The 13658-nt window shown below is 45.0% G+C and overlaps 1 protein-coding gene across 2 annotated transcripts in view; it reads left to right on the top strand.

The window, feature by feature from the left end:
- Positions 1-11430, top strand: part of LOC120046263 (rab11 family-interacting protein 3-like) — a 45213-nt gene extending 33783 nt beyond the window's left edge. For both annotated transcript variants that reach the window (XM_038991343.1, XM_038991344.1), the window contains 7 exons: positions 2721-2756; positions 2942-3035; positions 3440-3684; positions 5213-5294; positions 5596-5733; positions 6056-6352; positions 7234-11430. In XM_038991343.1, coding sequence (XP_038847271.1) covers positions 2721-2756; positions 2942-3035; positions 3440-3684; positions 5213-5294; positions 5596-5733; positions 6056-6352; positions 7234-7347 — 1006 coding nt within the window. In that variant the 3' untranslated portion in view covers positions 7348-11430. The remainder of the gene's footprint in view (positions 1-2720; positions 2757-2941; positions 3036-3439; positions 3685-5212; positions 5295-5595; positions 5734-6055; positions 6353-7233) is intronic.
- The last annotated feature ends 2228 nt before the right edge of the window (positions 11431-13658 follow it).

The raw sequence follows: 13658 nt of genomic DNA on the forward strand, positions 1-13658 counted from the left end.
GAGACATAACCAAGCGTGTTTATTGAATGGAATTCAGCCAAAACGGAGAGTTACAGGCTTTCCATAGGCTCTCTAACAAAGCTGGCGTTTGAGCCGGCCAGTATGGACTGTGTTAAGTCGGTCTCACCTGACCACACCTGATCACGCACTCCCCTCTCTCTTTCTTCTGACACAGTACTGCTCCGCCTGAACACTCCTGAGCACTTCCTCTCCTCTTTTTCTGCAGTCGCTCCACCCCCTCCTTCTCCTACACTCTGTTTTCATCAGAGACCCTAAGCCGGATAATGCGTAATTCCCATTTGGGTGATATTTTTCCTCATCTTTCATGCCTGCAAATTCTTAGCCAGCTAACTGCCTAGGTTTTTCTCGGGCACAATATGGAAATAAGCCGGGCTAAATGGATTGGCTTTAATGATTCCTTCCAAGTTACCAGTAATTCTAAACCTTTCCCTCCCTCTGTAAGTCAACCTTACAACCGTAAATTCCTTCCAACTGGAATGAGTGGGCACTAAGGCAATTTGAATGAGGCCATTGTGATTCATAGTGTGTTGCAGGAGCATTGTGGTTAGTGCAGCAGTAGTGTAGGCGGTGATGCCGAGAGACTTACTACTGATCAGAGCTGAAGTGTAAAATTTCTCTGACCCTCTCCACACTGCTGTGTGTAAACACACTCCTCTGTACGCACAGGATGCTAACCACTCTCCTCATCTTACTACACACACACACCTAGATGTTACACTGCTGTTTCACTGCCACTCTGTCTACAAACCCACACTTCTGCATCACTACTACTGCTACACACAAACCCTACTGCAGCTATTACTTCACATAAGTGTCCTTCACTTCAGGCCAGCCAGCAGAACATGCCTGAGACAGCACAGCAGTGATTCTCAGGAACCTATGACCACCTCGAGACACACACGCCATGCATACAGGAATCGACGCACACGCCATCCATACAGGAATTGACGCACACGCCAAGCATACAGAGGCGCACTCTTCTGAATAAATAATCAGCCAGAAAAGGTGACGTGAGGAAAGGCTGCGGCGGCCACACACACTCCAGTTAACTATTGATGTTTGTTTGTGTGCTAGTTATAGTGAACTGAATATGAACCTCACTGCAGCTCCTCGGAGCCAAGTCACTAAAGTAATACATGAATGTACAGATAAAAGTGTTCCCCATGACAGTAGCCCTTTTGTTGAAGGGACGGGAAGAACCCTTGGTTGGAACAGCGCTCTTAGACGGAGTCCATCCTTTCAGTTTACCCCCACACAGCTCAATTACTCACAAAGTTTCACTTTTCACAAACTCTCATGATCCTGCACTCTTGATCCCCGACGCTTCCTCTTCTCCATCACGGTGCACCTCCCTTTTCCGTCACTCACTCCCCTTCTCCTCCTTTCCTCCTCTCTTTCTCTCCCCAGCACCCCCACTACTCTCCCTGCCAGCTTTCAGAGCTTCCTCAGGGAGGAGGCGCTGGACTTTTTCTGTAACCAATGTCACAAACAAATCTCTCGCCTGGAGGACCTCTCCACTCGCCTCAATTTCCTAGAGATGAATAGGTAACATTCTCCACCACCACTAGGTTATCCCGTGTGTTTGTATTGCCGTGTTGACTAGGTAACACACACTGCTCTCGCTCTCTGTGCGTGTGCTGTCCTGTTGTGTTCGGTTTGTAAGATGCACACAGGTGTGTTGTGTTTAATACTGTCAAACAGACGGACACATGCACAGAGTTTGACAGCGTTTGTGCGTATGTTTTTGAATAGGTCGTCACACACATCTCCACTCCACTCATCTTGACTCTTCAGTGCACGTTTGTGTGTGAGTTGCGGTGTGTTGACAACGTCAGTGCTTGGTTCGACTCGGCTTTGGGGAGAACCTCTCACTCAAACTCAAGTTTGCTCATGGTGTCTGTACTGTGGCGTTATAAATAAGGTTTCTAAGGTTCATAGTCGATGTTGGTAAAGGTGAGTTTGGTGGACCGCCGCGCTTTGCTCTAGCTGTTGGTGCCAGGTGGCCAACAGAAGGTCTGCCCAGAGTTCCCATTGCTCGTATCATTGCATGCCTTATGAGTTCCATGCATACATATCTCGCATCCTGTCAAGGTCATGGAAACAATTCCATGTGTGCAGTGACAAACATTGCAACAACAACAAAAAACTATGCTACACCTGAATTAACTTCCAGGTAATTGACGTCATTGTCAGTGATGCATGGCTTATATCATTGCTCTCATATTCCATTTAAAGTACTCACTCTATTACAACCTTACAAATGGATTGAATCATCTTGTACCTGTTCAAGCATGAATGCTGATGGAAAAACCAACCTTTTTAACTGATACACATGCTTTTGTGTCTGGGTTGTGTTCATTAGACACCAAACGGATGAAAATGGACTGAAACGGGGAGTGACTAGGCCTACCTCATAGACCAGTCCAATAAAAAACATGCATTTTTGTTTTCGGGTTGCATTTCAAATGCGCATGTGTGTGTGTTTTATTGCTGTGGCGTGTCTGCAGATGTGCATATGAACATGTACCTTACATTAGGATCCTATGCTCCCGGTATGACAACCTCTTTATCCCTCTGCTTTTTGGAGCGAGGGATGCGGGGGTGGGGAGGGAGGACACCAAGAGACAGACGTTGTCTCTTTCATCTGTCTTTTCTCCCTTCGTGACTGGTTTTCTGTTGTTCTATCCCCCCCCATTCAGCTCCAGCAAGAGGCTGTCCAGCAAGAAAGTAGCACGGTAGGTCAAAATGAGTTGGTTTAATCAATTCAGTAGAAAATTATTTTAGATTGAACGTGGAAATATGGTGGATTTTGACAAACACACCTAGCTATCTTGACTTATCGTGAAAGTTTTCCAGGACGGAACAGTTTTGAGCTGCTTTCTTTATCACAAATGTTTATTTCTTCTCCCTGGCGTTTCAGACACCTCCTCCAGAACAGCTCCATGACGCTGGACAGCATGAGTGAGCTGTCCCGGGACATACTGGACCTGGCTGACACCGACATCACTGACAAGGTCAGAGTTCAACATCATAAGATTATTCGGCATCATACCGAGTTTATCAACAGTGTCAAACAGCATTATGCAGCACTGTATGTCAATGTAAAGGAAAGAGTTTAGCGTCAAACAACACATGCAGTGTATGATACACAGTATTATACTTGCATTGTTGGGTTTAGAGCTTGCAAGAAAGGCATTTCACTGTACCTGTGCATTTGACATTAAAACTTGAAACCACTGAACATAAAATAAAAATAGCATCCAGTTCTCAATAGCATCATTTAAATGCAACAAAGCACCGGTCAATTCTACACAGTGTAGTGCCACTTGTAGCCACCCCCCCCCGCCCATTGTGGGCTTAAAGAGATCGTAATAAACAACACTGTTCTGTGCTAACCCTCACCCCGTCCACCTCCCAGGTGCTCCTACTGGAGCGTCGCGTGGCGGAGCTGGAGAAGGACTCGGAGGCTAGCGGGGAGCAGCACGCGCGCCTTCGCCAGGAGAACCTGCAGCTGGTGCACCGGGCCAACGCCCTGGAGGAGCAGCTCAAGGAGCAAGAGCTCCGCGCCGAGGACCACCTGCACCAGGAGACCCGCCGCCACAAGGACGCCCTCACCAAGCTGGAGCGGGAGAGGGGCCTGGAGCTGGAGAACCTGCAGGCTAGGTATGTGGGGGGTGGGTGTGTGGTGTGCGTGTCCAGTAAGACGAGGAGAGTGGTTAGCATCCTGTGTGTAGCATCCTCAGCTCTGCCCAGGTACTTGTGTGTGTGTGTGTGTGAGAGAGAGAGAGAGAGAGAGTGTGTGTGTGACTGTAGCAAGGGTGGCCAGCAGGTGTGCCTGGAAATAGGCCTTTAAAGGCAGTGATTGTCAACACTGCTCCAATGATTGCGTCGGTCAGTGACATTGTGGGGCTTCACTGACACCTACTGGTTTACAGCTGATTCAAATCATCAAAGCTTGATGATGAGTTGGTTATTTGAATCAGCTGTGTAGTGCCAGGGCAAAAACTGTGCACCCAGGGGTGGCCCCAGGACCACCCTCCCAAAGCCCTTGAACCCAAAGCTGTTTCTCAGTAGAGTAGACGTGTAACAGGTAGCTACCAAAATAAAGGGAACACTTGAGTAAATGAGGGTTCTGGCAGCTCTGTTATCGGGTGCATTTTCCTGGCATGGTTTAGGTCCACTCAACCCCATAGAGGGCAAGGTAAATACACTGCCATTCTGAGTGATCACCTTCAACCTATGGTGAATCATTTTTATCCTGATGGAAGTGGTCTCTTCCAAGATGGCAATTCCCCCATCCACAGGCACCGAGTGGTCAGTGAATGGTTTGATGAGCATGAAAACGATGTAAACCATATGCCATGGCCGTCTCAGTCACCAGATCTCAACCCAATTGAACACTTATGGGAGATTATGGAGCAGCACCTGAGACAGCATTTTCCACCACCATCAACAAAAAACAAATTATGGAATTTCTCATGGAAGAATGGTTTTGCATCCCTCCAATAGAGTTCCAGACACTTGTAGAATCTATGCCAAGGCTCACTGAAGCTGTTCTGGCGGCTCGTGGTGGTCCAACTCCTTATTAAGATACTTTATGTTGGTGTTTCCTTTATTTTGACAGTTACATGTAGGTGTCACAGCAGGTCAGTTGTTGCCTGACTAACCAGACTCCTTGCTTTGGCCAAAGGCCACACCCACGGACGTTAGTTTCTTCTCCGCAATGAATCTGGATCTGAGTACTTCCCTGACCCTTCACCAAATGCGAACGCATTCGGGGCCGTCTGATTGGTCCAGAAACCGATGGGTTGGGCCAGAGCAAGAACACGTGGTTGAAGCGGTGGCTTTGATAGTTGATTGGTTAGAGACGATCCAATCTCTGATGACTTTGTTTTGTACAACACCCCTCGTGCCCCTCGTCACCACAAACAGCTTCAATGATGGCAGTCTCAGACTAAAGCATGTCGCGAACCACAGAGCAGCGGAAGAATGGAGTGTGAGTCGTCAGGCTAGGTCAGTTGTACTGTACTGTATCTGCTCAGCTGTGAATGTGCCAGTGTGTGGAACAGAATGTTCATTTAATTTGTTGAATGAATGATTTGAATAGATTGAATTGGTTTTGTCAATTGTGTTGTGTACCGTGGCTCTAGCATTGGTGAATGTAATTTAACTGCTCAGTTTTCTGCCCTAGGCTGCAGCAGCTGGATGAGGAGAACAGTGAGCTGAAATCCTGTGTGCCCTGTTACCGCGCCAACATCGAGAGACTAGAGGAGGTAAGAGCACTGTCTTCTCTCCTCCTCCTCGTCTTTCTTCCCCTCTTCCTACTCCTCCCTTTCTTCTTCATTCACCTCCCTATCATCTCCAGTTTCCTTCTCTTCCCCCATCTCCTTTCTGTTCCCTCCAATCCCTTGTCTATTTACCTCTCCTCTCATCCACCTCTTCTTTCCATCTACCTCAACCCCCATTTCCCAAGTTTCCTTCCCTCCCACTCATCTGTCCTTTCTCTTCCCTCCCATACCGTGTCTATGTATTTCTATTATCTCTCATTCCTCCTCCTCCTCGTTTGCCTATCAGGAGAAGAGGAAGCTGGAAGACGAGGTGGAGGACGTGACGGAGCGGCTGAACGAGGAGCTGGAAACCCGGAGGAAGACTACCGACAAGCTGACCCACGAGCGCCACCAGAACCAGAAGGAAAAGGAGCACACGCAGGAGGTGAGAGGTCACGAGGTGACACCTGTACATCGCAAACTGTACGTCCGTCTGACTCTGAATGCACGTCAAATGTGGAGGGCTATCCTGTCCGTCGTTTAGTTTTGGTCTGTCGATGAGTAGGGTTCCTTTTCACTTTTCTTTATTTCTCTGCTGCTGGGTAGAACATATGTAAAAATGTAAAAAATTTAAAGTTTTCTATTTTTCAACCTACCCCTCCAACGGTTGGTGACTAGTTGCTCTTGCAGAATAGACTATTGCGGTATCTCTCTCTAACAGCGGTCTTTCTCTCTCTCTCCTATCCCCCCTTCTCTCCCTCCACCAGCTGATTGAGGACCTGCGGAAGCAGTTGGAGCACCTGCAGTTGTACAAGCTGGAGGCAGAGGCTAGGAGAGGACGCTCTCCCAGTGCCGGGCTGCAGGAGTACCAGAGCCGCACCCGCGAGGCCGAGTTGGAGCAGGAGATCCGACGCCTCAAGCAGGACAACCGCAGTCTGAAGGAGCAGAACGATGAGCTGAACGGCCAGATTATCAACCTGAGCATCCAGGGAGCCAAGAACCTGGTGACGGCCTCCTTCTCCGAGTCGCTGGCTGCCGAGATCAACTCTGTGTCCCGGGGAGAGGTGAGTCACAATATAGATAGATACATGTAAACAGTAGATACACATAGATGTACATGCCGTAGATTTACAGAGAAGGCTAAGCATAGATATAAGGCCATAGATATACAGAGAAGGCCAAAAATGTACAGGCCATAAATATACAGTACCAGTCAAAAGTTTGTACACACAGCTGGCAGATGCAGTGCAGGTATAGCCTACATGGGGAGATTATTATGGGCAAAAGGACAGAGCGAGATTATTTTAATTTTTCAAACGGCAGCCAAGCATCGATCTTCAAGTCACCAGAATAAGACCCTCAGTATTTATTGGAAAGCAGCATCAAGCTCATCACCTTGCACTTTCACCACCCTGTGAAGTTCATCGTAACTTATTTCATCTGTAGCCTAATAAACTGCATGATTTCCCGCGTCGTAGTGGGAGGACCACACGTCATCGCGTGTCTCCCAAGTTTGCTTCGATATTATGGTTATTAAATCAATGTTTGTGCATCAAAGCGTTTCTACTGCCATTGGATAGAAACGTGGTTAGTGAGACTAACGATTAAGGCAGCCCCCCGCACCTCTCTGATTCAGAGGGGTTGGGTTAAATGCCGAATACACATTTCAGTTGAAGGCATTCAGTTGTACAACTGACTAGGTATCTCCCTTTCCCCATTTTAACCTTGATGATTAAAGGTGGAATAAAATACATTTCTTAAGACTGTTGGTGCCCAGATGGCGGCCCCATCACAATTCTGAATCTTTCACGTTTATTGCTGAACTCTGTATTGTATATCTTGTTGTGCCGTTTTACCATCTTGAATAATTTTTCAGTGCAAATGAAAAGGTCTCAATAAGTTACTATCCTTGTAAACATTAGATATGTTTTTGTTTTTTTTGCAGTTGATGGAGGCCATCCGCAAGCAGGAGGACGTCAACTTCCGACTACAGGACTACATCGACCGCATCATCGTGGCCATCATGGAGTCCAACCCCTCCATGCTGGAAGTCAAGTAGAGGTGTTCGTCTTGGAGTAGGGCAGCCCGGCGGCCTCTCTGCCTCGCTGGACTGCCATACTAGGAGAGACTGGCTAAACACTTAAAGACTGGCTACTGAGACTGGCCACAGAGAGAGCAATACCTATTGGACTATATTAGGTGGGGGAAAAGTACTCCAATTACCGTTAAAGAAGATTAAAGAAGATTTATTTTTTTGTCACTGTTGGTGGCTGTTGTCTATGAAAAAATAAGCTACATGGTTTAAAGTCCCTGGGATTTGAGCTTTGCTTTGTGTGTGTGTGTCTGTTCCCCCTGTATACAGTAGGCTTTGGTTCTAATGACTTCCCTGCATTTGGGTAGAGGGACCTGAGTTTTCCTTGTGTGTCTGAGGTTGTGTGTGCAAATGTGTTTTCTCTGAGGAACTCTTGGAATCCATGGAAGACCTGGTTAACGTGTCACTGTCCCCTTAAATATCTTTTTGGCAATGAAATCTTATGAGCACCAATGCTAGCATGATTCTAAAATGTATTGTCCTTGCACTACATATCAGCCGATACCATCTTTCACCATGAGCTCAGTAAATGATCTCCTGGGGTGTTTGGGAGCGTTCTCCTGTATCGGACTGAACCGTGTTTAATCCACGTTTAAACCGTATGTAGCACTGGACAGGGGACGAGGTCAGATGAAGTTGACCCTGGCTGCTCTCTTGAACACAGACTTGCGGTGCCACCTACTACATAAACCGTGTCACGTTTGCAGTGTAAGTCTTTATCCTGGTTTGACTTTTGACTTGGATTATATTCCCAGTGTGAGTTAACGCAACCCAGGTGAGGGACAGTTCCTGGGGTAGAGGACAAGAAATGCCCTGAGGGTTAGTGTGTGTGTGTGAGTGCATGCATTTGTGTATGTGTGTTTTACGTTATTTTGTGTTGCTTGCAATACTTTGTTTTGAAAAAAGGTTAAACATGTTTGACTACAATGGTAGTAACACGAATGACATGTTCATTCTTGTGAGCCTCAATGTCTCCACAGTGAAGCCGAGTGGCTTATTGTTTGCTGCATCTCCGTTTGTTTTTACAATGAAACAGAGTCCTAGGGGGTCAGGCGGGCTAAATACTCCAATACGAGAACACTTCTCCATCACATCAATTCCTTTTAATGTTAGCTCTGACTTTGAGGTAGTTAAAAACTGACAAATACTGACATAAATGTTGGTCATACTGACAAGAAATAATTGGATGGTCTAACTTGGAAACTAAATCAAATTGAGAGAAAATGTTGCTATGTTGTTTTTATTTGAGCTGAGTGCGCTGGGAAGTGTTGTTCTTTATAGTGTGACTGACCCACCTGATCCTTAGTGGACCCTTGCTGAGTGAAAGTGAAAGGGAGCCAGTTTATCCGGTGGGAAGGACATGTCTGGTCTGCTTGTAACCAAAAACATTTACTGGATAAGTGACTTACTTTCCATAAAAATGTTCAGACAGAAAATGCTGAATAATTTGACATGTCTTATTGAAGGAATAGAATCGGTTCATTTTTTGGGGGGGGTTTAGACAAAAAAAAGTATTGTTTGTATAAAAAAAAATAGAAATAAAAGTTAAAAATTATTGTGAAGGGATGTAATCCTAATATGACGATATATTGTTTTAAAACAATATGAATTAATTAAGAATGCTGAATTGATTTGAAAACTGACCTTTTTCGAAGAGGTTACATGTTGATACTCTCTCACAGCTTTTTGATTTAAAGGAGCAGAACATGTTTAACACTTAGATGAAGCAATAATGTTCTGAAGAACAGTGGAGAACGAAGAAGAACAGACTTCATGGACAAACAGACGTCAGCAAACCAACAAAACTCCCTTCTTTACTGTATGAGCCTCAGTTGACTAAGCACCAATCTGAATTTCCGGAACTTTTCGCCACATTTCTGGACGTAAGCAAGAGGAAATGAGAATGGCAGACTATTAATACACGTCATCAGTGCTGCCTATTCACTAATGCACTCCCTGAGACTTGAGATACTGGACATATTGAAGGATATCACTGTTGCGGACTCTTACTTGCTGGAACTGCTGACAGCTTGTGGTTTGTCCCTGGGTGAAAGGGATGAACAGCAATGTATACTGTACCAACCAACGCAGCTATACTAAAAAACTAACGCAGTCACCTCCACCACCTATTAAACTCTTGCTATAGTATGTCACCACGCTTTTCTCCTCTTCAGCGCTCCATGGAAAATGGCCTTGGATGTAAACGACTTGTACATGTCATTTTTTCAAACCTTTAGATTCTAGGTATTTTTATAGTTGAGGGGGGAAAAAATTGAATTTCTCTTCATTTTCTTTTTGGTCTTCTGCTGAAAAATATGATCCTCCCCCATGGGAGGGTCTTGTGTATGCCGCTCTAGCATGTAGCCCGTACACGTCAATTTCTCCCTTCTGTGAATCACAACCAGATATTTATTCTACATTTCACTTTGCAGTCTCTGCCCTGTTGTTTCTCTCTAATAGCAGTTGTTTTTGAGGGAAAAGTTTGTAAATAGTTTTGGAATCTATGGATTCTCAAGGGAAACTGGCATTCAGTGGATTTAATTGTTGAATGCTACTCGAGGGGAAATTGTTGATTTGAGAAAAATATTTGATTATTTTAGATTGAAATATATATCTTGTACTCAAGGTAGCATACAGTACATTTCAAAAGTGTTGCATTGAGCACCCATTGAATTGACAACACTGGCGTGCTTCAGTCTCGTCTGACCACTTCAAAATGTCTGTTTATGGTGAGGTCATTCCACTTCAACCCAACTCAAGTGTGATCCACTGTAATGCTGAGGTTGCAGACAGTGGCCTCTTAAAGGGCATTGTCATTGTAGTCAACGTCAGTGACACATGCCACCTCTGTTATCGCCCCAGCTGAGAACAGGCACGGCACAGAACTACTGATCACTATTGTATATCACTTCCTGAATCTTTAAAACCGATCATTCGGTTCACTGATCCATATCATATGGAGGTCAGTGGAGTTGCACTGCGCCTGATGCCTCGGGACAGATAGTGAGGCCTCAGAAAGCCAGCCCACAGAGGGCTGAACTGTCTGAGTGGTTCAAGTCATTCTGCCTTTGAGTGTAATAGGTTGCTTTCCCCAGCAGATATGAGGCTCAAGAGGCTTCAACCAATCATTTACTACTACAGTACCCAGCAGCCAGTGGTGCATTACTAGGAGGAAACCGTAAGACATATCTTCCCCTATCTTACATGGATACAGCAGCAGGATTACCCTATTTTCTTTTTATTCCTTGTTTATTTTTTATTTCAGACTGTCTACTGTAGTTTAGACAGCTAGTTGTGAGACTTACACTAGCATGATTGCTAGCTGACTGATTAGACTTAGACTAAGAGTCCTGTCCAGACATTAAACTTGATTCAATGGGATTCTCTAATGCACTTTAAACACGTTCCAATTTCTTTTTAACCACATCATTTTAAAACTGACCAAAGAACCGAAGTTTTACTTCTCACTGACCATTTTAACTATCGGCTCACAATCTCTTCTTTGCTGAAATTTGAAAACGTTATCATCAGAAAAGTAATTCAGTATCATTGCTGAGTCCAACTCTGCCCTGAAAAACAGGCCTGCTAGTCTTAACACTGTGCCTCACTCTCATAATTTCCCCTCTTACTAACCTGATGACGAGCCCTTGGAAAGGACTGACCGTATGTGACTGTCAGTTTGTTAAATTATAATTATAAAAAACTTAAATGTGTATATAAAATGGAATGTGAATTTTTTGCTCTCACACTAGCTTCCAATGTCCAAAGAAAGTTTTGCTCAAGGCACAAACATCACTACTATAGTAGTGCATGGCTTGCCATTTAAAATGAATGGGAAGGGAAAAAAGAGAACATTGTAGAAACAAGACTTGTACAACTGAAGTTTATTCTTATTCTGAAGGATAATGTATTGTTTACTGCTCTATGTTTTTCTTTGAAGATCTGAATGATGTAATCCTTGTTCTTGGGGAATTATAATTTCAAGTCATTGTAAAAAGGTCAAAGAAAACAATGAAGTAAGATTAGAAAATAAATCAAATAATAAAATGATATTTTGTTTGATCTCGTTATTTCGTATGATATTGCTCATCACATTTCCATACAAGAGACTGCATACATGAAGACACAGTGGTATCTTGTAACCGTGATAAGAATGTGGTTTCCGTGGAGAGAGAATGCAGTGTACTTTGAAGTGTCTTGACCAATAGTATTTGTGGTGTAGACAAATAACTGTCTAGACAGTTATATTTCCTGGATTGCTGCTCATTGGAGGATTGCACCACTGATCTATTTTCTTACATCATATTGCTGCAAATCCAGTGATTAAAAAAAGAATGTCCCTCTATAGAACAAGGGAGAACTGAAATTGTCAGTTCCTTAGTAAATTGTTCAGGCATTCTAAAATTTGCCCAGTGTTATCTACAGGTTATTTACAGCAGCCTAAACACTGAGTGTACAAAACATTAAGAACACCTGCTCTTTCAATGACATAGACTGATCAGGTGAAGACTATGGTCCCTTATTGATGTCACTTGTTAAATCCACTTCCATCAGTGTAGATGAAGGGGAGGAGACAGGTTAAAGAAGGATTTTTAAGTCTTGAGACATGGATTGTGTATGCGCGCCATTGAGGATGAACAAAATATTTAAGTGCCTTTGAACGGGGTATGGTAGTATGTGCCAGGCTTACTGGTTTGTTTCAAGAACCTCAACGCTGCTGGCTTTTTCACGCTCCAAAGTTTCCCATGTGTATCAAGAATGGTCCACCACCCAAAGGACATCCAGCCAACTTGACACAATTGTGGGAAGCATTGGAGGCAACATGGGCCAGCATCCCTGTGGAACACTTTTGACACCTTGTAGAGGCCATGCCCAGACAAATTGAGGCTGTTCTGAGGGCAAAGGGTGATTAATAGTAGCCTATACAGTGCATTTGAAAAGTATTCAGACCCCTTGACTTTTTCCACATTTTGTTACGTTACAGCCTTATTCTAAAATTGATTACATAGTTTTTTCCCCCTCATCAATCTTCACACAATATCCCATAATGACAAAGCAAAAACTGTTTTTTTTAAATATTTTTGCAAATACACTGCTCAAAAAAATAAAGGGAACACTAAAATAACACATCCTAGATCTGAATGAATGAAATATTCTTATTAAATACTTTTTCTTTACATAGTTGAATGTGCTGACAACAAAATCACACAAAAATTATCAATGGAAATCAAATTTATCAACCCATGGAGGTCTGGATTTGGAGTCACACTCAAAATTAAAGTGGAAAACCACACTACAGGCTGATCCAACTTTGATGTAATGTCCTTAAAACAAGTCAAAATGAGGCTCAGTAGTGTGTGTGGCCTCCACATGCCTGTATGACCTCCCTACAACGCCTGGGCATGCTCCTGATGAGGTGGCGGATGGTCTCCTGAGGGATCTCCTCCCAGACCTGGACTAAAGCATCCGCCAACTCCTGGACAGTCTGTGGTGCAACGTGGCTTTGGTGGATGGAGCGAGACATGATGTCCCAGATGTGCTCAATTGGATTCAGGTCTGGGGAACGGGCGGGCCAGTCCATAGCATCAATGCCTTCCTCTTGCAGGAACTGCTGACACACTCCAGCCACATGAGGTCTAGCATTGTCTTGCATTAGGAGGAACCCAGGGCCAACCGCACCAGCATATAGTCTCACAAGGGGTCTGAGGATCTCATCCCGGTACCTAATGGCAGTCAGGCTACCTCTGGCGAGCACATGGAGGGCTGTGCGGCCCCACAAAGAAATGCCACCCCACACCATGACTGACCCACCGCCAAACCGGTCATGCTGGAGGATGTTGCAGGCAGCAGAACGTTCTCCACGGCATCTCCAGACTCTGTCACGTCTGTTACGTGCTCATTGTGAACCTGCTTTCATCTGTGAAGAGCACAGGGCGCCAGTGGCGAATTTGCCAATCTTGGTGTTCTCTGGCAAATGCCAAACGTCCTGCACGGTGTTGGGCTGTAAGCACAACCCCCACCTGTGGACGTCGGGCCCTCATACCACCCTCATGGAGTCTGTTTCTGACCGTTTGAGCAGACACATGCACATTTGTGGCCTGCTGGAGGTCATTTTGCAGGGCTCTGGCAGTGCTCCTCCTGCTACTCCTTGCACAAAGGCGGAGGTAGCGGTCCTGCTGCTGGGTTGTTGCCCTCCTACGGCCTCCTCCACGTCTCCTGATGTACTGGCCTGTCTCCTGGTAGCGCCTCCATGCTCTGGACACTACGCTGACAGACAC

Source organism: Salvelinus namaycush, chromosome 4 (assembly GCF_016432855.1).
Source record: "Salvelinus namaycush isolate Seneca chromosome 4, SaNama_1.0, whole genome shotgun sequence".
NCBI classification, from domain to species: domain Eukaryota; kingdom Metazoa; phylum Chordata; class Actinopteri; order Salmoniformes; family Salmonidae; genus Salvelinus; species Salvelinus namaycush.